General features: G+C 38.5%; 1 protein-coding gene across 1 annotated transcript in view; it reads left to right on the top strand.

Annotated features, from left to right (window-relative positions):
- Nucleotides 1-27,092, top strand: part of DERA (deoxyribose-phosphate aldolase) — a 120,000-nt gene that overhangs the window by 50,213 nt on the left and 42,695 nt on the right. Inside the window, exons 3-6 of the mRNA XM_025930372.2 lie at nt 980-1,127; nt 2,854-2,949; nt 4,949-5,083; nt 21,871-21,999. Coding sequence (XP_025786157.1) covers nt 980-1,127; nt 2,854-2,949; nt 4,949-5,083; nt 21,871-21,999 — 508 coding nt within the window. The remainder of the gene's footprint in view (nt 1-979; nt 1,128-2,853; nt 2,950-4,948; nt 5,084-21,870; nt 22,000-27,092) is intronic.

The raw sequence follows: 27,092 nt of genomic DNA, 5'->3' as shown, positions 1-27,092 counted from the left end.
CCGAACAAGTTAAACATCTTACCACTCTTGAGTGGCAAAGCCGCAAATGAATTTGAGGCATCTTTATTCATGAGTGAATTAAATGGCGTATTTCCTCAACACATTTATTCAGTTCCTTAGACATACCTTCTTTGGTTGTCTTCTATTTTAATTTTTAAACCATAACGTCTAAACCTGGTGTGCCTGCTGTTGAGGCCCTTAGGCATAAAAGTTGACCTTCTTTGACCACCGTGTTTACCTTACTATTAATTTTCATAAATCATTTTCCAAAATTCAAAAAGTGATGTTTCATGGGGTGCTTGTGGTCAGCATATCCTTCAGTGGATACTGACCAAAGATGTGCTGTGGATCACAGGACTAGAAGGAATTCAGAATTCATTTCTCAAGTGAGGCAAAATATTGCCATTGAATCCTTTAGGGTGACATTTCTCATTTGACTCATCCTTGGAAATATTCTAATTGAAAGATAAAAGGAAATTCATTAGAATGAATTACAAACTATGAATATTGTTTTAAAAATGGGGTTGGGATACAGTGAAAAAAAAAAGGCAAAGAAATTGGAGACTTCTTTTTTAATGTCTCATCCTAGCTCTCAAGTGTGGAGGTAAAAATATCAGTTAGAGATCCTCTTATTCCCAAGTTCTCTCATATCATGGTAGCCATCAGGACTCCTGGTGGATAAGATGGGGAGGTGTGATGTGGGGAGGCTTGCTCTATTAGGGATTTCACTTTGAGATAGCTACGGAAGGAAAATAGTTTTAAGACTACTCTGTACCCCTCTTTTATTTTGTTCTCTGCAGTGTTCATCTTTTTGGTCCCTTTTGAGCAATGTCTATATCATATAGAGAATGACATGCCTGAGAACAGTGTAGATGTCAGATTTTAGCACAAATGTTTGTCTAATGATTTCCTGCTAACTAACTGGGTTGTTGACGATTTTTTTTTTTTTTTAATCTTGTTTTTACTTTTCTTAAACCAGGCTGCTTGGCTCCTGAAAGCTGTTACCTTTATAGATCTTACTACACTTTCAGGTGATGACACATCTTCCAACGTTCAAAGGCTTTGTTATAAAGCCAAGTATCCAATCCGGGAAGATCTCTTGAAAGCTTTAAATGTGCATGATAAAGGTAATGTTGTTGTGTATAATCTGTCTGTGTTTACCCCTTTACAGTAAGTACTAATTACTAAATCTGAGAGGACTTAAGACAAGATTCAGCTGCTTAAATGATAATAGCAGTAAGATCCACTGGTAGATTTGTGTACATAGCAAATAATTGAGATTCTTCTCTAAAAAACAGCAGGGGGAGAATCTGAATCTCTTTTTTAGGTCAGTTCTTCCCATCATGGATTAAAGTTGCTGGTAGAGAGTTTCTTTATTTTTCTTTCTACTTCTTCAGTGTGGGAAATTTTCCATCTAGTGACTCTAAAATACTGATTCTCATTCCCTAGCCACATGTGCAAAAGCCAGTCTCATTACTTAATAATCACATCTCATACATAAAGTATTTTCTGTGAGTAAATGAAATGCTTTTGAGAATAAAATGCAAATGGGGAATATTGCATGCTTGTATATTAGGTTAGATCTTTTGAAAAAAGTTATATTCACTCTCTTGGTATACATGAAAGAAAGGACTTTCTAAAGTTGCCGTAAGTTTAGAATGTTAACATTTTAGGAAAGGAGGAGACCTTTCTTTGAGAGTTGATCCTCTGTATCTAAATGAGGAAACCGAGATCTGGAAGGCTAACAGCATTTCCGGGATGATGTGCATATCACTCACTGGGCTGGTTTTAGGAGCTTTTCATGGAGAGCTGCTTCATGATCCCCGAGTGCCTGTCTGTAATGAATGCAGCTAGAGATGCTGCTTTGGTCCAATGCTGGTGTTTTATCCCAAGTAATTTGTAGATAATTTGTAGACCTATAACGCCACAGCTTTTGAAAAATATTTATGATGTTTCTTTTGAGTTGACAATAAAAACACCACCTGTTTGTAGGTGTTGTTATACAAAGTTATTAAAAGTAACAGCCTTGAGGGAGGGGCTGAAAAAAGTAACAACTTCATATGAGTCTTACGCTCTTGTTTTGTTTTATATTGGCTATTTGATTTTTATTTGATTTTTTTTAGATTTAAGAGCTTATTCTTCCAAATAAGGGCTCCAGATTCAGATTTTATTATTTCTTGCAACAGAGGGAATAGGATCAATTAAATGTCATTTTGCTATATTACCTTGTAAGGTTCACGTCCATTTTTTTTTCCATCCACTGTCTGTTTGATGTAGAAATCTGGATTTTGTTATCTACATGAAATAAAATAATGTCACTGAGTCAAGACCATTATGTTTACCATTTAGGAATTTTTAAAAAGTGGTATTATATTATCCTCAAAGAGTAGCATCATGATTGTTTTATTCCATGACTTTAACAGTTAGAAAATGACCCATATTGTCAAGACCTGGAAGGGAATGTGGAGAGTCAAAGCTTTTTCTTTATTAAATTTTTTTTTAATGTTTATTTATTCTGGAGAGAGAGAGAGAGAGAGAGATCAGGGGAGGGGCAGAGAGAGAGGGGGACACAGAATCCAAGCAGGCTCCAGGCTGTGAGCTGTCAGCACAGAGCACGACGCGGGGCTCGAACCCACGAACCATGAGATCATGACCTGAGCCGAAGTCAGATGCTTAACCAACTGAGCCACCCAGGCGCCCCTAAAACTTTTTCATTCAGTGCAGCGTCATGGGGGAGTTATTTTTCCTGCCATTTTGATTTCTGCCAGTGTGGTGGTATAAATAATAATTAAAAGCATATTGTACAAATTGAACTTCCGCTAAAGTAGGCTGTTACGATTTCTTTCTTCATAGGCCTTACTACAGCCGCTGTTTGTGTTTATCCCGCACGAGTGTGTGATGCTGTGAAAGCACTGAAGGCAGCCGGCTCCACCATCCCAGTGGCTTCGGGTAAAATTGTTTTGGCTTTGCTGTTGTCTCTCAACCTGTTTCCGGTTCTTCACCTCAAAACACCTGGAGGCTTTATATATAATTTTATATTATTTTAATTAGTTTTATCTATTTAATTATTTGTTTTTACTCATTGTCTCAGTATCTGATTGCCTGCTAAGTCGCTGACCATGTGAATTCCCAAGAATACAGAAGCGTTTCCCTGTCCTTAAGGAAACTTAGTTGTTTAGGAGGAATAATCAAGTTTAAAACATCATCATGCAGGATATATAGTATTATATGTATGCAAAATATGCTAATAGAGATATGCAGAAGCTACACTTGTAATTCTGAGCAGGGAGTGATTTATTTTGCAGAGGTTGGTGACAGAGAGTAAGGGGATTCTTCATAGAGGAGCTAATAGCTGCATAGGGTCTTAAAGGGTAAGGAGGCGTGTTGGTGAGTTAGCGAATGATTTTAGACAGAGGAACTAGCGTGTGTGAAGGCACAGGAGTGTGTTCAGGGAACTGTACGTGGCTTGCAGTTGTTGGGTCTAAATTGGGGCAAGGGGGCAAGGGGCTCTCGGAGTTGAAGCTGGAGAGGTAGATCAGGGCCGGATCCCATAGGGAAACTAGGCTCGGCAGTGGCCTTTGGGCTCATTCTGGTGATGGGGAAGATACTGCAAGGTTTTGAGAAGAGGTTATGTCATGATCAGCTTTATGCTGTAGTGGGTCAGGAGATGGTACTGGACACATTAAGGAGGGGTGACAAGATGTTAGGGGGACTTATCACAGTCCCTGTGGGAGGTGAGGAGAGCCTCTCCAAAGCCTGGGAGATAAAGTAGAGAGGGTATGTTCAGGAGTTATTGGCTTAAGAGAGACTCAGTAGGACTTGGCATGAAGGAAAGAAGAGTCTTAAAAGCTTCTGTGTAGCTGTGTGTGAGTATATGGATGGACAGATATAAAGTTAGATTGTACTTTTAGAAGATGTTAAGAGGAATATCCTGGGGCCTTGAAAAAGGAGTCTAAAAAGATGATTAATTTATTTTATTAGGGACACATCAAAAGAAACATAGTATACAGTATTGATATACAAGCCATTTGTGAGGATTCCCACAGTATTTGGCAGCTGCCTTAATTTTTCATCAGCTTCTGTCAATTCAGCTTTTCTTTTATACAACAGGGAAACGTGCTCTCCTGTAAGATAGCAGACCCAAGGAATTTAATAACATCAAGGAAATACAAAAGGTTATCTTTAGTCATAGAAATGGAATTAATGATGCACGTGTAAAAAATATAATAGGTTTTCAGAAGTGTGGCTGTATTTTCTTTTCGTTTTTGTTTTTTGGTTTTTTTTGTACTTGGTCCTGTTCTTCCCACCTCACCCCTGTCCCAATTTTGTGGACAAATTAGGTACTTTTCCCTCCTGCTGTCTCTTCCCTCTATTCTCATCTGCTTGGCTATTCATTTTAAGATAGGCAGTGGGAAAAACCTATACTGCAATTTGGTTACCACAGCTGTAAGTGTGAGTGAGTAAATCAAGAATACAATGATAGCCAACTTGATTAGGAGTAGGATCCATAATTAACCAGGGTCCATCAAGATAGAGCTATAGCTACTGTTTTATGACTCGGTGTGACGATAACATATTTTCTTAGTATCTATTTACTTAGAGCCCCCTCATGAGCATCACTGCAGCAACTTACTTTCAGGTTTTCCAGACGATGCAATACTAATATTTATCCTAACACCAATAACACCATATGAGATGACCTTCTATTTCTTCACACTTCACTTTGCAACATAAGCGTGAAGCTCTTTAGTGTCATTAATGCTTTAGTCTAAATGCTGTTTGTTGTTGTTTTTTGTGTTTTTGTATCAAATTCCTTGTTGAGAAACCAACTAAAATTTGTCTTCTTTCCTTCCTCCCTTCCTTCCTTTTTTCCTCCCTTCCCTCTCTCTTTGCTTCCTTCCTTCCTCCCTCCCTCCCTTCCTTACTTCTTTTTCCCTCTCTTTACTAGTGGCCACTGGCTTTCCAGCTGGACAGACTCATTTAAAAACACGATTGGAAGAGATCAGATTGGCTGTGGAAGATGGAGCTACGGAAATTGATGTGGTAATTAACAGGACCTTGGTGCTGACAGGCCAGTGGGAAGGTATGTGCAGGTCCTTACCTAAGAGGGAGGCCTAGTTCTGTCCTAGTGAATGAAATGGAGATGATTGGAAAAGAGGCAACATGTTTTGGAAGTCATTGTTCTAGATTACAAGTCACTAGATCAGAAGGCGAATTTCAGAGAAAACACGGCTGGTATTGCTCATCCTTGTTCCCCTCACAAATCCTAGACAGTTGCCCACCTATGTGAACTTTTTAGATCCCTTTGAGTGCTTAGGTGAGTGGTTATTTCTATGCAGTAGACTGTTAACTTTTATTCTGTCCTCCAGTATTTTATTACTCAATACATAAATCACTCTAGGCAAGTCATTTATGCAGAGTTTAATATGTGGAGGAAACTTCCCTTTTTTATGTTAATCTTTGTGGATTTTGTGGAGGTGGGATTAGTAGTAAGTCTGCGAAGTCTGCTTTATTCCTGCTATTCTTACACATAGTTCCTAGGGGTTATTATATTTACCTTTGAGATTCATAATTTACTATCGCACCAATTAAGAAAAACATTACCCATTTCAATAACAAACTTTTTATAATTAAATATTAAAAAATAGATTTGACCTGTGCCTTAAATATATTTTGTATACTAGAGATGGTTGATAGCTAAAATAAGTACAATTTTCTATTTCAAAAGAATCATAAAAGTAGTTCAACTAAAAATTTTTTTAAAGCTTTTTTTTTTTTTTTTAAGTTTATCTATCTTGAGAGAGACAGGGATAGCGCACAAGCAGGGGAAGGGCAGAAAGAGAAGAAGAGAGAGAGAATCCCAAGCGGGCTCTGCACTGTCAGTACTGAGCCCGACACGGGGCTCCAACTCATGAACCATGAGATCACGACCTGAACTGTAGTCAAGAGTCAGATCCTTAATCAACAAAGCTACCCAGGCGTCCTGCAACTGACACCCTTTTTCAAAGTTTAAGTAAACAGTAGGATTATATTTAATGTATTTTTTCTTAACCTACTTATTGGACTTGCCAGTATCTCATGGATATCTTTCTGTGAGTCTTTAAAAAAAATTTTTTTTTGATGTGTATTTATTTTTGGGAGGGAGACAAAATGCAAACAGGGGAGGGGAAGAGAGAGAAGGAGACACGGAATCTAAAACAGGCTCTAGGCTCTGAGCTGTCAGCACAGAGCCTGACATGGGGCTCGAACTCATGAACCGTGAGATCATGACCTGAGCCAAGTTGAACACTTAACTGACTGGGCCACCCAGGTACTCTTCTTTCTCTCCGTCAGTCCATCTAACTTAACATCTATAAATCCTTTTTTTTTTTTTTAAATGTTTATGTATTTGTGTGTGTGTGTGAGAAAGAGAGAGAGAGCATGAGCAGGGGAGGGGCAGAGAGAGAGAGAGAGACACAGAATCTGAAGCAGGCCCCAGGCTCTGAGCTGTTAGCACAGAGCCTGATGCGGGTCCAAAATCTGCAAACTGTGAGATCACGACCTGAGCCAAAGTCGGACGCTTAACCAACTGAGCCACCCAGGTGCCCCTAACATCCATAAATCCTAATTCCATTGTTTATTCATTAAGAATTGCTTTTGGTTATGGAGTAGGCAAAGATTCAGTCAGTAGTTTAAATACTTCAGGATTTATTTTCTTATACAAAGTCTAGAGGTAGGTATTTCAGGGGTGACCTATGCTACTTTTTTCTTCTACTTCCAAAGTGTGTGGCTTCTGCTCTCATGCTTAAGGGCACGCCATTCTCTAAGATGGCTTCTGAAGCTCCTGGCTTTCCACTCATTTCCTAGATAATAGGAAAGAAGGGCTGTCCTATCCTAAAAATCTCATACAACATTTTTGCTTACACCTCCATGGCTCAAACTGAGTCAGTGGCCATCTTGGCTGCAAGTGAAGCCGGGAAAATGTAGTCTTTTAGCTTAGAATATTAACATTCCCAATAAGTTAGATGGTGTACATTTCTGTGCCCAGACGGAAAGGACTGAGGGAAGTTCTGGCAGAGAAGGACAGTTTAGCCGTATGGAGCTAAACGGGGTCTGACAGTAAAAGGCTTAACAGCAAAGGGCCAGGTGAAACAACAGTAACACAAATATTTAAATAAAAAGATACATGAAGTCAAAAGGCACAGTGCCATTAGCTGTGGGGCAGGTCATCTCAGAGATCTTAGCAGCACTGAGAGTATCACTGTGATGCAGTCACTGATACCACAGTTCTGAATGATCTAGAACAAATGTTAAAGCTATTCCTATTGCCTTGTACTCCCAACTATACTTCATCAACATTTTTAATCCTTGCCAGGTTTAAATTCTTGACAGTTCACAAATATCTTTTTGTGCTTTTGATTTTTGTTCCTTTTCCTATGGTTCATGTGAGCTTTGACCAATTGCAAACATTTTTTTTAAGTTCTTTTTTTTTTTTTTTTTTTTTGAGAGAAAGTGCACATGCATGTGAACAGGAGAGCGGCAGAAAAATGGAGAGAGAGAATCCCAAGCAGGCTCTGTGCCGTTAGCATGGAGCCCAGTGCAGGGCATGATCTTATGAACTGTGGAGAGGTGAGATCATGACCTGAACCGAAATCAAGAGTCGGATGCTTAACCAACCAAGCCACCCAGGCTTTTAAATAGATGTCTCTTGTCCCTATATATTAATTCTTGTTTCCTTCTAGTCATAGATTTCAATTAAGATTTTGGGCCAGAGTAAGAGGAGAAAAATGAATAAACATAATATTTAAAACAAATTTTGAAATAAACTATATGATTTAGTTAGATAAAAAAACTATATGTCCTATATCTTTTATTTAACAGTTGTAGACATAGAAGTATGGTTTCTATTATAACATGTGCTCTTGTCTCTAGAATACTAATTGGGAAATAAAATATAATAGGAGATGAGTTTTGATGTAATTGTCCCTTAATGAACTAGGAATGGTTGTTTTTAGGAACTGATAATTTCCTAATAACAGGCATTCATGTAAAATATAATAACACATCTTTGTCCTAGACCATACTTTTCTATTAACTTTTTTATGGTGTTAATAACCTCTTGACCCAAAACAAATTGAAAAGGAACATTTAATACTGGAAATTTAATTCTAAATAGAAACCTGCAATGACTGAGGCCTTTTTTTCACTGTGGTATTTTGTCTTAATTTGCCTCAATTTGATTACGTACTGTATTTTTCAGTGTCATGCTTTGATATTAGCTGTTTACTAAAATATGAGCCTAGAATTGATTTCTTTTTTTTTTTTTTTAATTTTTTTAACGTTTATTTATTTTTGAGACAGAGAGAGAGACAGACCATGAACGGGGGAGGGGCAGAGAGAGAGGGAGACACAGAATCGGAAGCAGGCTCCAGGCTCTGAGCTGTCAGCACAGAGCCCGACGTGGGGCTCGAACTCACGGACCGCGAGATCGTGGCCTGAGTCGAAGTCGGACGTTTAACCGACTGAGCCACCCAGGCAGGCGCCCCTAGAATTGATTTCTTGGAATTTGCTGATGGAAATGTCTGTGAGGCTATTATACGTTCAAACGTTCAAGTCTAGATTCCTCTCCTCTCTGTGCGCTGAGGTGTGTAGGACCCTGGTTAAAGCACAAAAGAAAGAGTCCCATTTTTAAACCTGGCCATTCAGACTGTATCCTAATCACTGCTCATGGTCACAGGGTCCACAGTTTCGGGCATGAACTTAAAGAGACTGGACGGGGGCCCGTATTCCTCTTCTTTAATTCTCCTCGGTGACAATTTAAAGTTTCTTTCTCCTCAAGCTTCTAATTCTTCTGCCCATCTTGAGGCTCCTTCACTCTCAGCAGAAGACCCACCTGCTACTTTCTAGAGAAAATAGAAACCAGTAGACAGGGCCTCCCTCGAGGTCCTTGCATCAGCTCTGCTTTCCTTTGTTCCTCCTTTTCCTTCCTCCTAAGTCCAGTCCCTCCTCTGTGCAGTGGCTCTCATCTCCTCCCACATTTTCAGAGGCCTTACTCCATTTGTTGGCCATTTTTTTCTCCTGTATCTTTCATCTGTCTCTACGATTTATTCCCATCAACACCTAAACATAATGTAAGCTTTTCTTATCCATTAAAAAAATGCTCACATGTCAACCTTCCCCCTCATCTCTAGCTAAGTCTACCTTTCTGTTCTTCCCTTCATGGCTACAATTCTTAAAAGAGTTATATTTACTTGTTTCCCTTGAATCTGTACTAATCAAGATGCCAATGTCCTCTTATTTTCCTATGCCCAGGGAATATTCTGCAGTTGTTTGTTTAGCTCTACTGTTCAGCATTTGACGCAGTGCACAGTCCTTCTGGAAACACTCTTTTTGCCTGGCTTTGGTAATCCTAAATTCTTCAGGTTTTCCTTCAAGTTTCTGATGACTCCTGTGTCCCTGTGTCTTGTATGCAAGGTCCTCTCTCTCCTCCGTCATCCCTGAAGTGTTGGCGGTTCAGGTTGGGTCCCAGCAAGCTCTCAAACTTCTTACACTTTGCACACTCTCCCTTGAAAACCTCCTGACGTCTCCGATTTCAGCCACATTCCCTATACTGAAGACCACAAAACCTCCCAAGTACCGGAACCTACATCTGCTTGACTCCAGAACTTATGCTCAATTTCCCCACTAAACCATGCTGCTTTTCATGCGTCATTTTTATGTGAGTAGAACGGTTGAATCTTGATCAGATCAGAGAATCTAGCCATTTTAGAAAGAAATCCATTAAAAAGTATTTGATTTGAACACTTTCTCTTAAATACAGTTTAGTTTCCAAACTGTGGTGTTAGTGATTGGATTGTTCTGGAGTACAGTGATGCTCTCTGGCTGCTGAAAACCCTGGAGGTGATCCTCCCCATAGCTAACACTTCAGACCCCTGTGCCTTTTGACTTCATATATCTTCTATTTAAAAAGCTTTGTTCTTGTTGTTTCGCCTGACCCTTTTCTGGTAAGCTTTTTACTGTCAGATCCTGTTTTGCTGTTTATAGTACACTGTCTTTCCCTGCCTGTACTTCCTTGAGTCCTTCCTGTCCGGGCACAGAAACTTACACCATCTCACTTATCCCTCAGGACAGTAGTTTTACTTGGATATAGGGTATATATAGTATGTTATGCTGGTTCTTAGAATTACCTGACAAAATGCTTTCAGATTACTTGCCCAAACTCCTCTCTTCCTGGAACCTAGAATATCCCTCCTGAGTATATGTACTATTGGGGTTGAGTGTTGGACTGAGGGGATAGGCTTCTTTACTGTGAAAATTGCCCCAGGTGATTTTGGTTCCACCCTCTCCCCTACCATCCCATAGTTGTAGAGAATCACTAACTTGAAACATTTATTTTTTTTTTAAGTTTATTTTTCTTTATTTTGAGAGAAAGAGAGGCAGGGGGAGGGGCAGAGAGAAAGGGAGACAGAATCCCTGTGATTCTGTGCTGTGAGTGCAGAGCCCGATGCAGGCTTTGAACTCACGAACTGTGAGATCATGACCTGAGCTGAAATCAAGAGTTAGACACTTAACTGACTGAACCACCCAGGCGCCCCACATCTATTTAAAAAAAAAATACTTCTTGTTCTTGGTTCCATATAGTTTAGGTGCAGGATGATTGAAGCATTGTTGAATTTTTATATTGGTTAGTTAATACAAATAGTATTCCCTGTGTGTTTCTATTTAGTCTGGATCTGCAGTTGGCTATAATAGAAGGCTTAATGGATAAAGAGTTTCTTTCTCTGTCAAGTTTAGCCAAAAAGTACATCTACCTCTTATGCTCTCAGGAAAAGGATGGCTTTCCTCTCCCTGGAATGCTGTGCTGGACTAGGAGACAGGCAGGGGCACCCAGCCAGCCAGCCAGCATATAAGCCAGTCATCACTGGAGGTGGTCAGACCCAGAGCGTACCCAGAACAAATATACCATGGAACAAGAAGGGAGGATAACTCTGGGAGACCAGGAAGGGTTGAGAGCAGAGTCTTTGCATTGGATAGACTGTGGTTGGAATCCTGGCACTACCATTAGTAGCTTTTGGCCACATTGCTTTTCTGTGTCTTCTGTTCCTTCTCTGTAAAGTAGGAATAATGGCATCTATTTCACAGGGTTGTAATGGGGATTAAATTAGATAATGAATGTAAATTGACCATCCATTGCCTGGCCCAGATGAATCAGTCCCTCCATGCCAGCTGCAGTTTCTTCTCTTTCCCTCTCCTCCTTTTGATGCTCATAGTATGTTGTCAAGGGAAGTAACCGTAATAGTACACGTATTGAGTAAATGAAGTAGAACTCCAAAAGACTTGGATTTTAGTCTTTGTAATTTCGCTAATTTATACCTAGTCCTTGGGCAAACACTTCACTTCTCTCTGCCTCCATTTAAATAAGCTACCAATGAAGGGATAAAACTTAATGATTTCTACAGTCCTTTAGAGCTATAATGGCCTGTGATTTTATATTTGGCGTTTTCATTGTCTGGGAGTATTATTCCCTAGATAAGGACCTATAATACGGTATTTTTTCATGATGATATTAAAGTCGACATCGAAGTTGCATTTCTTAAACAGTTCTTTGAAGAAAGCATTCACCAGAAGGGGTTCATCATCTCATAAATCTTACTGAACAGGTTTTGAAAATTAAATGCATTCCATGCTCTGTAAATATAGAGGTGTTCATTTTTTACTTTTTTTATGACCTCTCTCTGCTGCATGTATTTACCTTAATATATTACCAGTGACATTGAAATGGTATCAGATTCTGCCTTGTTCAAGAATCTTCCAGTTCTCTGAGCTCAAGACCTACAGCTGACTTTCTCTTCCATACTAGAGCACTGTCAGACATCGCCCCAAAGGTGGCTTCTTCTGCAACATTTTTCAGCATAGTGCGTTCAGTGTCGTACTTGGAAATGTTGTTTGTGTCCTGTATCTAGATCCCCCTTGTATCTTCTTCAGTTCGTCAGTCCTGATTTGTTCTCCTAAACCTGGTTTGTGGAGTACATGTCTCAGGCCATCAAGAGTTTTGGGGGGAGAGAATGAAATATTGGGGCCAATGCCACAGTGTCTATCACTGTGTCTTATGAAGTGGATCCTGAAAATCTTGAATCTTGGCAGCAATTTATTTTTCTTATTTGCTGATTTTTACACAAGAAGGATGGTAGAAAGAACATCTCTTAAAAGAAATTGGAATTGTTCTTTGTCTTGTAGAGTTGTTAATCAGAATATCTTATGAGAAAAGCCATCTCTAAATCTATAGACGCTGTTTGAGGAGGAATCACATAATCTATAGTCTGTGTTTTCTCTGTTTTGGGGGTTGTTTATAACAGAAAAATGCTGGAGATACTTATAGCAGCTGTATGCTTTTATGGTTTTTGTTTTTAGGCTATGATTCTTTGAAACTTCAAATAGTATTGACCAAAATGTGTGTGTTTTATCTCTTATAGGCTATTTTACTACCTGGCGTTTTAGCTCATCTCTGTTTTAGTCTTACAAGATTAATTAGTTGCCTTGGTGGATGAAAACTGTTCTTGAACATTTTGTGACTTTTTTAATTTAAAAGGTTGCTGTACACTTTATATTAAGTGTTTTACTATACATATAATTATCTTAAGAGATATTTTCAGGCCATTCATGTGCAGTGTTGAACATCTTTTCTGGTACTCAAAAAATAATTGCTTAGATATAATTCGTTAACAATTATTTTTTAAGTGCCTTTGAGTAGCATGAAATATAAAAGGAAACTACTTTATGACTTTTAGATAGGAAGCATAGGCTTTAAACACTTGGGTTTTTACTTAAACCGTAATTTCTATTCACAAAAGCTTTACTAACACAATTTTCTTTGTCTATAGCAGTGCTTTCCCAGAAAACTTTATGGATTTCCAGGTGCCCCAAGATTAAGAATATACTTCCCCTACGGGTGGAAGCTGGAGAGAAACAAGATACTTTTGAATAGAGAAAAGTAAAACACTGTAGACGCAAGTTCCTGCTGACACAGGGAGGCAGAAGGGAGAGCCAGTTGTCAACCGTTTTTGGATGCTGCTTGAAACAGATGCAGTGTGACCCCCTCTGCTCCTTGGATCTACATTCTCATCACACAGGCCTTTCCCAGTGTGGCTAAGTTCTCTGACTCCTGTCAGTGAACACACTCCATCAACACAGCCTCACTTGTTTTTCAGCTGGGAATGATGAGCAGAAGGTCAGGTTACGACCTCCATTTCTCCTCCTCAGTGTGGCAGTGGTGGGAGGGATGTGGGGGGACAGACAGGAGACAACTCCTCCGCTGGTTTTGCTACTATATTGATTACGCATCTACAATGTAATATATCCTGGGTTTCTAGTACACCCACTTTTGCTACTCCTGAAAACCTCATTACAAGTCAAAACATTTATTATCAGGTTTTTAATGTGACATCACTATGCCAGCCACTTCTCTGGTGTATGTGTTTTGTTATATTTTGCATTATTCTGACTAATTTGCAGTCGTGGTGTTTGAATTCCATTTTCATTTGTCAGTCATCTTTTATAATAGTCTTCCAGATTATTATTTTTCTGTTACATGCAAGAATTATTCTTCCTTTCTTTTTTTAGATGGAGAAGTTTTAGTTTCCATACTGTGTGAATTTTTTAACAGTGAACATGGATTACATGTGAGTAGGTGAGCAGAAAAAAAATTAATGAAAGCTCTAGGGAATAAGGTCATGATGTATGCAAAGATGTAACCATAAGGACGTTTACTGAAGTATTGTTCCTAATAGCAAAAAATCTGAAACCTTAAGTATCCAATAACAGAAAAATGATCGTATAAATTATTTATGACCATGCAGGGGAAGATTGTGTAGCCATTAAAAACTGTGCTACAAACCTATATTTATTAATATGGAAAGCTGTCTATGATATTTCAAGGGGAAAAAGCAGGCAATATGTACCATATATAATCAAATATTTTTTGTTTAAAAAATAGAATGGTTGATAATCTTGAAAGCCCTTCCATAAGAAAAAATATCTAGATGCTAAATAAACCACAATAGTATATGAAATATATCTTTTTAACTTTTATTTTTGAGTAATTTTAAACTTACAGAAAAGTTGCAAAAATCGTACACAGAACTATTTACTCTTCACTGAGATTCCACAGTTATTAAATTTTGCCCCATTTACCTTTTGTCTTCTCATTATCTTTGTGTGTGTACATGTGTGTGTTTATAAAATTATATATGTGTAATTATTTCAATTTTTTGAGATTAATTTTTTTTTTTCAACGTTTATTTATTTTTGGGACAGAGAGAGACAGAGCATGAACGGGGGAGGGGCAGAGAGAGAGGGAGACACAGAATCGGAAACAGGCTCCAGGCTCTGAGCCATCAGCCCAGAGCCTGACGCGGGGCTCGAACTCACGGACCGCGAGATCGTGACCTGGCTGAAGTCGGACGCTTATCCGACTGCGCCACCCAGGCGCCCCATCAATTTTTTGAGATTAAGTTGCAGACCTGTTGGTCCATTAGTCATGAATATTTCAGTGTATATTTTCTAAAAACAAGAACACGTGTACCAAGCCACAGTATACCATCAAAATCAGGATATTAACACTGATAGCATACTACCATTAAATCCATAGACTTTGTTCAAATTTTGCAGATTGTCTCAAAAGTGGTCTTTATTAGTTTTGGGATCAATGGTTACATGTCTCTCTAGTCTTCTTCACTCTGGAACAGTCCTCAATCTTTCCTTGAGTGTGAAGAATAAGTGCCTGTTATTTTGCAAAATGTGCTTCAGTTGGGTTTGTTTGATGTTTTTCTCATGATTAGATTCAAGTTATATATTTTGGGGAGAAATACCACAGAAGTTTTGCTTAGTTCTTCTCAGTGCATTATGTCGGGAGTCCTAAGATGTGCATTTGTCCCATTATTGAGGATGTTAAGTTTTAATTGGCTAAGATGCTTTCTGGCAAGTTTCTCCATTATAAAATTAATAAGTATTTTGTGTTTTTTGTTAAAGTTTATGTATTTGAGAAAGAGAGAGACAGAGAGAGAAGAGAGTGCATGCAAGCACAGGGAGGGGCAGAGAGCAAGGGAGAGAGAGGATCCCAAGCAGGCTCCATGCTGTCAGCGCAGAGGCTGATGCAGGGCTTGATCTCATGGACTATGAGCTCAAACCAAGAGTTGGACACTTAACTGACCGAGCCACCCAGGTGCCCCAGTATTTTGTGTTTTAACAAGTAATTAATACGGAAATGAATGGAGATATTTTGAGATTGTATTAATATCCTGTTCCTCATCTAACTTTATTCGGTAGTTTTAGCATTCATTCATAATTCTTCAGTTATTACTCTGATATTTGTCAAATGGTGGTTTTCTAATTCCATCATTTCTTCTATACTTACTACTTAGCATTACCTTCTCCTCTCCTACTTTTTTTTTTTCCTTTCTGTTTATTTTTTTTTTAATTTTTTTTTTCAACGTTTATTTATTTTTGGGACAGAGAGAGACAGAGCATGAACGGGGGAGGGGCAGAGAGAGAGGGAGACACAGAATCGGAAACAGGCTCCAGGCTCTGAGCCATCAGCCCAGAGCCTGACGCGGGGCTCGAACTCACGGACCGCGAGATCGTGACCTGGCTGAAGTCGGACGCTTAACCGACTGCGCCACCCAGGCGCCCCTCCTTTCTGTTTATAAGAGCTCATGGAGTCCTATTGGACTCAATTGGTTATAATCCATTACTGTCATTATTTATTATTGATATTCAGATTATCCCAGATTTGGCCAGTAGGCGCTGTGTTAGATTGTTCTTCTGTCCTTTTGACATGTTCATATTATTCTTTGATATGTTCAAGAAGTTCCTTGAATTCTTATCATGGATATTTCAGGCTTATCTTTAACTTTTTTTCTGCGCTAGCCCTGGAATCGGCCATTTTTCCAAGGAGGTCTACTTTCTTTTAGTGAAGATTGATTTTTAGAAACCAAGATCTGGGTGCTAGGTGTGCTCACTGCTGTAAGGCTGTTGTTTCTAGGTCTTCTCAGTGGACAGATGTAGGAAATGCATGAATTTTCACATATACACAATGCGCACATATAAATAAACGTGCATTTATATCTATTTGTCTTTCCATCTATCTATAATCTATCTGTATCAGAAACTATGAGTTCACACTGATGATTTCCTCACAAGCCAACATCAAATGGCTATTCTTGCCCACTCCCCTTTCTATATTTGTGTCCCTCTTTCTTGTCATGAGAAATCTTGTTCCCATTATCCTCAGTATATTTATTTAGTTGATCAATTTCCATGTGTGGAACAGTCTCTTGACCACATAGGCTGTCTCCCTCGTCTAGTACTGTGCACCCAGGGTGGTTGAGCTCACCAAGTCCTCCAGAATTCCCAGTCCTCACTGATGAGGATGTCCACCCCCCAACCCTGATCTGGAAGCATGTTAACCTGGAGTTTCTCAAGGCCCCAGTGATGTGCCAGTCTCAAGTTTCCCCCACCCTTCATGGTAGTGACCAAATGAGACTACTCTGCTCCCCATCTCTCTCTGGCCGAGAGCTCCCACAAAGTAGAGATCCAAATCATCTTTTAAACCAATAGCAAGAAGCTGTTGTAATTACAACAGTGTAACATTTTAGAGCAAATTAAAGTTTGTCTTCATTTTTATATTTGCTTATTATTAAAGGTGGAACCAAGAGAAAAATAATCTATTATCTTCATGATTATTTAAATAATTTTTTTTACATTTATTTCTAGGATTTAAGATGTGTTTGAGCTCTCAAAGTAAAGATCTTCTATGCAATCTTGAGTAGAAACATGATGCTTGGAGAGGTTTCGTAACTTTCCCAAGTGACACGGCTAATCAGTGGGCAAGCAAGTGCGGAAAAGTCCAGATTCAGACACGTGAACTTCTCTACGACATAATGTCAGAATGTGCTGTTCTGATCTTAACCAGAAGGCTTATAGAGCAAGTTATAGGTCTTTTTAGCATATTAAATCATACGGAATTAACTGTTTTATGTTTCTGAATTATCCTAGAACTTTTCAGTTTCCTCAACTTTGTTTTCCCTAGAAAAATGAAAATCAGCTTCTGGGTTTATAATGTTCATCTATAATGTTAGTAATTTGAACTAAATGAGAGTTGACATCCCTTTAGATTCTAGGTTTTGATTACTATATTGTGCTAAGTTCTTCAGTTCATGTCCTTGAGAACATGTTGTAAGGACAGCATGCATGTAGCTGCCTGTGTGTATGCATGTGGGGGGATAAAGGCAGCAAAGTGTGAGGAAATTTTAGGCAACTCATTCATCTCTCTACATTTCACTTTTCGTATATGAAATGTGAAGCTAACTACCAGCTACCCTACAGGGATGTTTAAATGATGTGTAGAAAACACTGAGCATTTTTGCAGGAAGATGCTTTGAAAACTTATGGGGTTTCTCATTCTTTTGAGTAGCTACTCCTCCTGAAGAGTTTTTTTTGGAAAGAGGATATATTGAACTTGTTAATTCCACTGTGATTTCTTCCTCCACATGTGTATTCCACTAGCAATCATATAAATCCACATCCTGCTGTCCTTTCCTGCTAATCTGGAGGAAAATCCACCCATTAGTTTTTCCATTGTTTTGCTCATTTATACTGAAAGGTAAGTGACCGTTGAGTATGTTGAATGACATTATGATTTGGGATTGACAGTTACACTTCAGCCATCACGTTACTTTAAAGAAAAATTTTTTTAAATGTTTATTTATTTTTGAGAGAGACAGAGATGGAGCACAAGTTGGGGAGAGGCAGAGGGAGGGGGAGACACAGAATCCAAAGCAGGCTCCAGGCTCTGGGCTGTCAGCACAGAGCCCGACACGGGGCTCGAACCCATGAGCTGCAAGATCATGACCTGAGCCGAAGTTGGACACTTAACCAACTGAGCCACCCAGAGGCCCCTCCATCATGTTACTCTGATTTGCATATGTCATCTGTCACTGTGATGCCAAGGTGCTTAGAACACCTGGACACTAATAATGCTTATTTGTGGCTTCTGTCGTTTGTGTTGGAGTGAAGTGGTCTGTTTTCCTTATATGTTAAATTTGTAAATTCTATAACTACTAAGACAGTGCTTACTTTGTTTTGTTTTTCAAAGTTACTTTTGCATTTCTGGAAGTATATAAGAAAAAATATGGAAATCTAGTATTGGATGATTAAACGCCTACTAATTGCCTTGTTCCATTCTAAACATATATACTGTTTTATCTCATCTTCACAAAAATATGGGAGCAAACTGAGGCTCCCTAAGTGATCAAGCTTAGGAAAATTGAATGATTCCTGTAAATTTACGTAACCAGCAAGTAATAGAACTCTTATCCCAGGAGTCTGGGAGCGTGGGCTCCAAGTTAAAAAAAAATGTTCGTGAAGAAATAAAAATTTCCCCACCAGCCTGCTTTCTAGGCCCCAAAGAGGTTGTGTTTATGTTCTTTAAGAAACATAGATCATGGTGCCCTCTGCTTTATAAGTTGCTGTATGTCTGAACCTGATAAGCACTCAGCAACGACAGCAACAGCACCACCACCAATGCCAGCAACAGGGAAACAAGTAGCTGACAGTTTTTGAGCATTAATACATGTCCCAGACACCATCCTTAGCACTTTATACATATTAGTCTATTTGGTACTTGAAATAACTCCATGAGGTGTGCATACCTCAATTATCCTCATTTTATGGAAGAGGAAACTGAGAGTTTAAGAGTTAATCGCCCAAATCACACAACAAATTCGTGTTGAAGCTAGAATATGAACCCCAGGCAGTGTGGCACCAATGCTATTGTCCCACACCATACCAGATTTCTCAGTAAATACTTGTTATACTAGAATTATGAGTTGGAAACTAATGAAACCAGTTCAGATTAGGTTAAACTGAAAAGGCATCTGTTAGGAGGACATGGAATAGCTCACTGAGTCAGTAAGAAGCCTGGGGAACCAGGCTTGGAAAACAGGCAGGTCCATGAAAGACTGGGGAGCAGAGAATACAGCTGGATGTGCCGTGGGAAGTGTGGTTACGGGGCCACTTCTGATGCTGCCGTCACTGGCCAGCACAGGTACCATGCTGCTGGCACGGGGCCATGGGGCCACAGGGCCACGGGACTCTCGGATCTGCTGCCATTGAGGATGTCGCAGTAGTAATACTAATGAACATCTTGAATGCTCTGTCATCTTTGCGTAACTCAGTAAGATTCAGAGGCCCAGATAGAAGCATTTGCTTGTTCGGAGTCCAGGCCACATTTTCCAAAGGACAGGTCCAGTGTGCTTTTTGATTGAATTACTACTCTGGGCAGAATAGTAACAGAAGAAAAAAATGACAAGCAACTTCAGTAGAGTTCAGTTGAACTCTAAAGATTAAGATACTTTCTCAGAAAAACTTGACCCTGTTATGTGGTGAGATAGGTCAGTTAAATGATTTGAGGAGTTGGTGGTTAAAGAATGAGAAGGCACTGGTTACTTATTTGTTTAAATCCAGTTATGTGCTGATGACTATTTTGGGTTCATTCTGTTTGGATCATGAATTACAGGGCATAATAATTTCCAGGTGGCTGATAATTGAGTCGTAAAGTACATGGGTTGTTTTTTTTTTTTCTGATTAATTTTAACTGTAGGTAAAGAAATGGACTGGATATCAAAAGGTAATACTCTAGAAAAAGGCTGATAGTTTTGTTCTTAAATATGATTGGGATCAACGTTTTAAGAATTTTGTTGTACAGATCAAACTTTACTTTAACAAATGTTGTAATAAAACATTTCAAGCCTTATCTGATGACTCACTGATTTTAAGCATTAATCCATATAACAAGATTTTGGTGCAGTACAAGGAGTTGGGTCAGGCCATGAATAAGATTTGGCTTTTATCACACAACACTTAATTAAAACTCATTTCACTAGGTTTCTGAGCTTAAGAATACTGGTTACACTTTTTGAGTGCTTACAATCAGCCAGACAATGTGCAGAGTACTTTGTATATATCTTCCCTTTTAATCCTCATAATAACCCTATAATGTAAGTATTATTATTGACACTTCAAGGATGGAACCGAGGCTGAGAATTACTTGCCCAAGGTCACGCAAGAAGAGATGCATTTGGGTTTTAAATCCACATTTGTCTGACTCTCCAGCCTGCTTTTGATGGCAACGCTGCACTGTGGAAGAAAAGTCATTAATTAAATTGCAAGTTAACTCTGGGGTAGCATTCTTGAATTTTTAGATCAAGAGATTTCCTTGTCAGTAGTTCTTAGAAAACAACTTCCTGTTTTCAGATTCAGTAACTCAGGAAATGTCATTCCATCCAAGATTCATTCCCTGAGTTAAAAGAATATAAATTGTTATTGCCACGTAGTCGTTGTCTATGCCATTCTCACACATGTTGTCATATGGGATGTGTGGGTGAGATGATTTCTCACAATTTGGGTAGGATGGGCAGGGTGAGGTAGGCGGTGTGGCGTCTCAGATCGTCTCTAATGCTCCAAACCACTGATTATTAGGGATTTGTGAAAGTATTTAGCCCTTTCTTGAAAAACCTTCTGTGGGTGCCATCTTTTGACGGGGTCAAACTCTAACATTTACCAAGCATCCTGTAATGGAATTTTTGCTTTTATTTGTGTTCACTTTTCACTTGGAGCTTCAAGTTCAGTTCAGATTTTCTAGGATCGGGAAGGCAAGTTTTCTTCATCGTGTTACAACTTTCACGATTTTGACTGAGTTTGGTGACTTGTGACCAATTTTTAGTCTTTTACATGTACTTTAGTAAACCAGTGAATTACGGAAGTCTCATCTCCACATTAAAAACCACTTCCCCTAACCCTAACCTTAGTACGAATTTTTCTTTCCTGCTCAGTGTAGTCCGTGCGCTCATAGAACTACTTCCTATGAAACACACACACGCAGAGGAACAAAAAAAGCGCTGGTAGTCCTGATCGTGTAGTAATAGCCCAAGTTCAAGGAATGAATGCAGCCAACGTGATACAGGATAAGAGCCAAAACCCACTGTTGTCATGCCAGAAGATGATGTTAAATAATTTTTCAAAAATTTAATACTCATTATACTGATTTTGTTTACTAAAATTGTCAATTCTTTTTGAATATGAAATGTTCTCCCCCTTGATTTTCTTTTTGCTATGAGGATAGTTTTTTTTTTTTTACATGTATGTTTTTCAAAAATCTGCTTTCAGGGTATCAAGTGGAGCCCTCAAAAGCCAGATGTGGTACTGGGGTCAGGGGTTAATAGATTCAAGGCTGCACCTGGGAGCCCCTCTACAACTGGCTCTGTGCACATACATCCAGCATACCTGGCTAGGCTCAGTGCTTTTTAGTCAGATATATAGATACATGTCCTGGCAGCGAGTGGGGAAAGCTGTTATGTCTTCATTGTCATTAGCAGAGCTCTCAGGAAAGGCCTGCTTTATATTCTAACAAGAGAACTTATTATGTGTGAATGGAAGAATTAATAAGGACCTGAGGTTTCCTCAGTTTGCAGAGCGGTACACCCCCATATGTATGGTGGATAAATGTCTTTTTTTCTTGTAAGTAACCAACATATGGGAGAGGTAGAAATTATTTGTAATTTGCATGTCATTATAATGATAATTTAAAAAGCGGCATGGTTCTGGACCTCGGGCAGGGGCTTAGAAAGTTTCATGGTAGCAAACTAAGCATTTCTTGTAACAGGATGTGAATGGCAACAGAATGCTCTAGGCGATATTAAATTGGGGTGATTTTTAGTAAGTGACAAATGTTTTATGTTTCCTAAATCTGAGATGGGTTCTACCAGCTCCAAATGGCTGCCAAGTTATGTTATCACTTGCCTGCTTTGTAACTGCCTCAATTATTTCCTTCCCCAGCCCTGTATGATGAGATTCGTCAGTTTCGCAAGGCCTGTGGGGAGGCTCATCTCAAAACCATCTTAGCAACAGGAGAACTTGGATCTCTTACTAATGTCTATAAAGCCAGTATGATAGCAATGATGGCAGGTAAGTGTTCTATATTCAAAGGATGATATATGTTGAATTGATGTTTTTAGGAGAAATAAGTAAGTGAAAAGATTTGGCTGTTAGCTAAAAAGTGCTAACTGCTTGGAAATTTTTGTGGGAGGGGTCAGATATTTTGTGAATACATGTACAGTGTGAAGTGGTCACAAACTTGGCTTTCTTCCACATTTTTTTGTGGCATTTCATCGCTGCACTATCCTTGGAAGGCAGTAGATGGCTCTCTTGTTAGTGAATTGCCTTCTTGTTATTCTTTGATTATTCATTCATCAACATATGTTAGACAGGAATTTCTTTAACTCTGACTTATTCCTCTCTGTGAATTTAAGTGTTTGATTTTTCCCAGAGATGTATGTCTATACTGTCTAAGGCAGCATGTGCTTTTGTTTGCGTTAATTTTTCTTTTTAAATGGTAGTGCAGTATCATTGCTTTTTATACTTTCGAGCACAGGTTGAACTTATTCTTCATCTCCATGAACAGCAGGCCTGTCCATTCGTACATCCAAGCTTGAATCCTGGGAGTCCAGCTTGATTCCTTCTTTTCCTCATCTTTACGTAAACCAGGGGACAAGTCTTGAGAACTCTGCCTCTTCACCATGTCTAATACGTCTTCACTCCATCCTGCGTTCTGCTGTCTTCAGCCATTGCCATCCCCCACATGGATCACTCCAGTCTCCTAAATACTTGCCCATGTCTCCGCGTTTGTCCCCTTCCAATCTGTGTTCCACACTGTTGCCAGAATGATCTCTTAAAAATGTTAATTCGATTTTGGTATTGCCTGCTTAAAATCCTTCCGTGGCTTACGCTGTCTCCGAACCCTATCGGAGACAAAGAAAGATACTTGTGCACCTGTAGACTTGAGCTAATATTTGCCAGCAGGGCACCTGAGAATCCAGTGGGTTTAATGTAATCTTGCCACCAAATGATTCTTTTACAACATAAGACAATGTGAAGGTATAGGGTATATGAGGAGAAGAGGTGATGGAGGGAGCAGCCTTCTCTTCAGCAAGATGTGAAGGAAATGTAGTTCACTTATACAAATGAGAAACAACACACACACCAGACCTTCACTAGACACTGTATTCTACACTGCCCCCCTCCACTCTCATATCACTTTCTGAGGGCCAGGGTCACCACCAGGGGCACCTGGCCTGCTCACTTGAAAAAAAAAAAAAATCCTTCAGTGGCTTCCCTTCATCTTCAAGGTAAAATATAAATTCCTTCAGGCTGCTTTTAAGAAAAGGTCCTTCTTAAGACCCTGCCTGTGCCTCTATAGTCTCCTCATTTTCCCTTCATAACATATTCTCCAGCTGTATGCAATTCCTTGTGCCCTGCAGATGGCACCATCCAGACCTTTCAAGTCTTTATACGTGCTGTGCCTCCTGCCCGGAATGCCTTTTGCCCAAGTAATTCCTTAACATCTTTGGATTCAGCAGAGGTGTCACTTTTTTTCAAGAGTGTTTCCCCTAATAGTGCTTCCTCCCCTACCACTTGGTTCATTACCTCCTCTGTTTGCCCCCATAGTATTCCGTTGAAACCTCAGTCAGATGACATATCCTAATTGAGTACAGTATTGAATTTCTAAGTGCCTTACCAGTGGCTCCATGTTTGGGTGAAGATACGTGACTTCTCAGGTTTTCAATCTGGGCCTCTTTTGTAGTCACCCTCTAGATTTTTATACTCGGGTACTTTTTGAGTACTGTCAGACCTAGCATTGTTCCTTGGAACTCTACTGAAAATCAGCCAGCTAGGTATTCGTGAAGCTGTTGCTCTGCTCATTGCCAGTCTTTTTGTATGATGTCTGCTCTGGTTGTCTCATTTAGAGCAAAATGAAAATCTAAGGATAAGGAGGATTGGAACACTTTATCTGTTATACTGGCATTTCAGAGGTCCACAATAAGAGATGAGTCACTGCAACCCTTATGATCCTGGATGAAGCCCCTTGGAGTCCTAGGTAGACCAGTGACTCATGCTCCCTGCCAAGACAATGGATTGCTAGCCTAGAATGCTGTGATCCAGGTCACAACAAAAGTGTATTCATTCATTCATTCCAACCCTACCCTACTCAGTGCTGCTCACTATGGGAACATGTCTGAAAGCCCCTCTTCTACTCTCCACCCTACCCATCCACAGAAAAAAGTGTGAGTAGGAACATGCTCTTACCTGTCTTTTCCTGTCTGCTTATATCCCTGCCCATATTGTTATTTATCTCTTTCATTTCTTCTTTTAATCGGTGTCTGTTGAGCACTTACTGTTGGTGATAAGACTTGTATTTGTGTTGTGCTTTACCAGATACTTTAAAATAATATTCCCTCATCTTCACATCAACCCTGTGGTAATGAAGAAACTTAAAAAGTAACTTGTTTTAGGTCACATATTATATATATTTTAGGTCATCTATCTGTCTAATAGATAACATATAGTCATTATTTGAACCCGGGTCTTCTGGCTCCAGGGTTACTGCTTTATCAGCTGTAACACTGCTGTCTCTCAAGGTACCATTTAGGACCTTTGCAAGGTAATAGCAAGTGAAAGCATCCAGCATACTTCCTGGCCCATAGTTTATGGTTTCTATTGTCTTAAGAAGGTATATGATAGAAAGTATGTTTTGAAGAATTGTTAAAAAATTTGGACTAAATTTACATTTATATAAGTTACAGCTCTACTTCTTTGGTATTTTTTATTTATTTTTTCCTTAAAAATCAACTTCGTTGAGGTAAATTTATGCACGTTGAGTTCTTAAGTGTATGATATGATGACTTTTTACAATCTGTATTTTCCATCATCTCAGAAATATTCTTTGTGCCCCTTTGCTTTCAGATTCCAGCCTTTTTACCTTCTGTCCCAGCTGCTGTCAGTGCTCTGATTTTATCATCATAGATTGGCTTTGCCAGTTTAAGAACATCATATAGTTCTACAGTATACACTCTTTTGTGCTTTTTATCCCTCCATCCCCAAGATAATAGCTGTGAGATCTATCCATGTTGTTCTGTGTGTAAGGAGTTTCCTTAGGGGTATTCCATTGTATAAATAAAGTGAGTTGCCAAATTTATTGACATCAAGTGTATAATATCCCTATGTCTATAGGGTCTGTAGTTATACCTCATTTTTTACTGCTGGTGTTGTCAATTTTGTTTTCTTTCCTGTTGTTCTTTTCCCTTTCTTTCTTTCTTTCTTTCTTTCTTTCTTTCTTTCTTTCTTTCTTTCTTTCTTTCTTTCTTTCTTTGATAGAAAAGAGTCTTGCTGGGGGTCTGCCAATTTTATTAATCTTTCAAAGAGCCAACTTTTTGCTTTGTTTTTTTTTCATTGTCATTCAGTTAAAAATAATTCTAAGCTCCCTTGTGATTTCTCTTGTTATTTAGAATGTTATTGGAGTGTTATCTAGAATAAATGTTTACACTGAAGCACCTAAATACATTAATCAAATATTAACGGACATAAAGAGAGAAATCAACAGAATGTTTAACCTCCAAGTATTCTATGCTTTTCTAGATATCTTACTGTTATTGACTTATAACTTAAAATTATGCTATGCTCTGAGAGAATCTGAAAGAATCTTTTGTCTTTTGAAATTAAAGAAATTTATAGGCCATTTTATGGTGTATTTAAGCGTATGCTTCAAGTACACTTGCAAATAATGTCATATACTTGACATTATATATTATATATAATATTGCAGGTATTAGTGGTAGTGTTCTCTAAATATCAAGTTGGTCAAGTTGGTTGATTGTATTTTTCAGGTCTGGTTTTGTTTTATTTTGTTTTGGTCTACTTGTTCTATTTATTACCAAGATAAGGGTGTTAAAGTCTCTAAATATGATTGTGGATTTGTCTACTTATCTCTTTAGTTTTGTCAGTATTTTCTAAATGTATTTTGAAGCTTTGTTATTAAGCATATACACTTTTAAGATTGTTATGTTTAGGTGTTGAATTAGTGCATTCATTAAGATATGTCCCTCTTAATCTCTGCTACTAGTCCTGTCATATATATTTATATATTTAAAACTCTTTTATAGGCAGTCTTTTTTTTTTTTAATCCATTTTTGAGAATCTGTGCTTTTTAATTGGAGTGTTTTACTCATTTTCACTTCACATAATTTTTGACATGATAGGATTTAAGTCTGTCATCTTGCAATTAGTTTCCTATTTGTTCTGATCCATTTTTTTTCCCTGCTACCTTTTGGGTTCATGAAATATTTGATAGCATTTCATCTTATTTTTTTCTATTGGCTTTTTATCTACAGCCTTTTTGTACTTTTCAAGTAGTTGCTCTAGCACTTACAATATGCATCCCTTAATGACAGTTTACTTAAAATTGATATTCTACTTTATACTTCATGTAAGAACCTTAGTAACAGTCCCATTTACACCCTCATTAGTCCTTTGAATTATTTTGGTGTTCTTCTTCATCCACCTATTTATAAATGCCTCCTTAAAATGATGCAATTTTTGTTTTAACAGTCCTTTGCTTTTAATTAAATCAAAAGAAAACTAAGCAAAACCAGTCTTTTATATTTTCTCACACATATATCATTTCTGTCTTTATTCCTTCCTGTAAGTCGGCCAGTGACTAATTCTCTTAGGTTTTGTTCAGCTGAAAATGTCTTCATTTCACACTCAAGTTTCAAGGATCATTTGCTGAATATAGAGTTCTAGGTTACAGTTTTACTTTTATTTCAGTGCTTTAAACATGTCGTTCCATTTCTTGGAATTACATTTTTTCTTGTTTTCCTGTAAGTAATGTTTCATCTTACTCTGGCTACGGTCAATCAATATTTTCTCTTTATCTGTTTTTCACTGATTTGACCATGATGTGCCTAAATGTGGTCTTCTTTGTATTTATCATGTTTTTAGTTTGCTGAGCTTCTTGGATTTGTAGGTTGATGTTTTCCACCCGTTTTGGGACATTTTATAATTATTTTTCCAAACATATTTTCTACCCATTTTGTCTCTTTCCTTTCTAGGACTCTGAGTACATGAGTGTTAGATTTTATCCCACAGGTTATTGAGGTCCTGTTAATTTTAATTTTAATTTTAATTTTAATCTTTTTTCCTCCCTCTGTACTTTTGATTGGCTA

Source organism: Puma concolor, chromosome B4, assembly GCF_028749965.1.
Source record: "Puma concolor isolate L17-30 chromosome B4, mPumCon1.1.hap2, whole genome shotgun sequence".
NCBI classification, from domain to species: Eukaryota; Metazoa; Chordata; class Mammalia; order Carnivora; family Felidae; genus Puma; species Puma concolor.
Note: the sequence above shows the minus strand (reverse complement) of the source record. Positions and strands in the feature narration are given on the sequence as shown.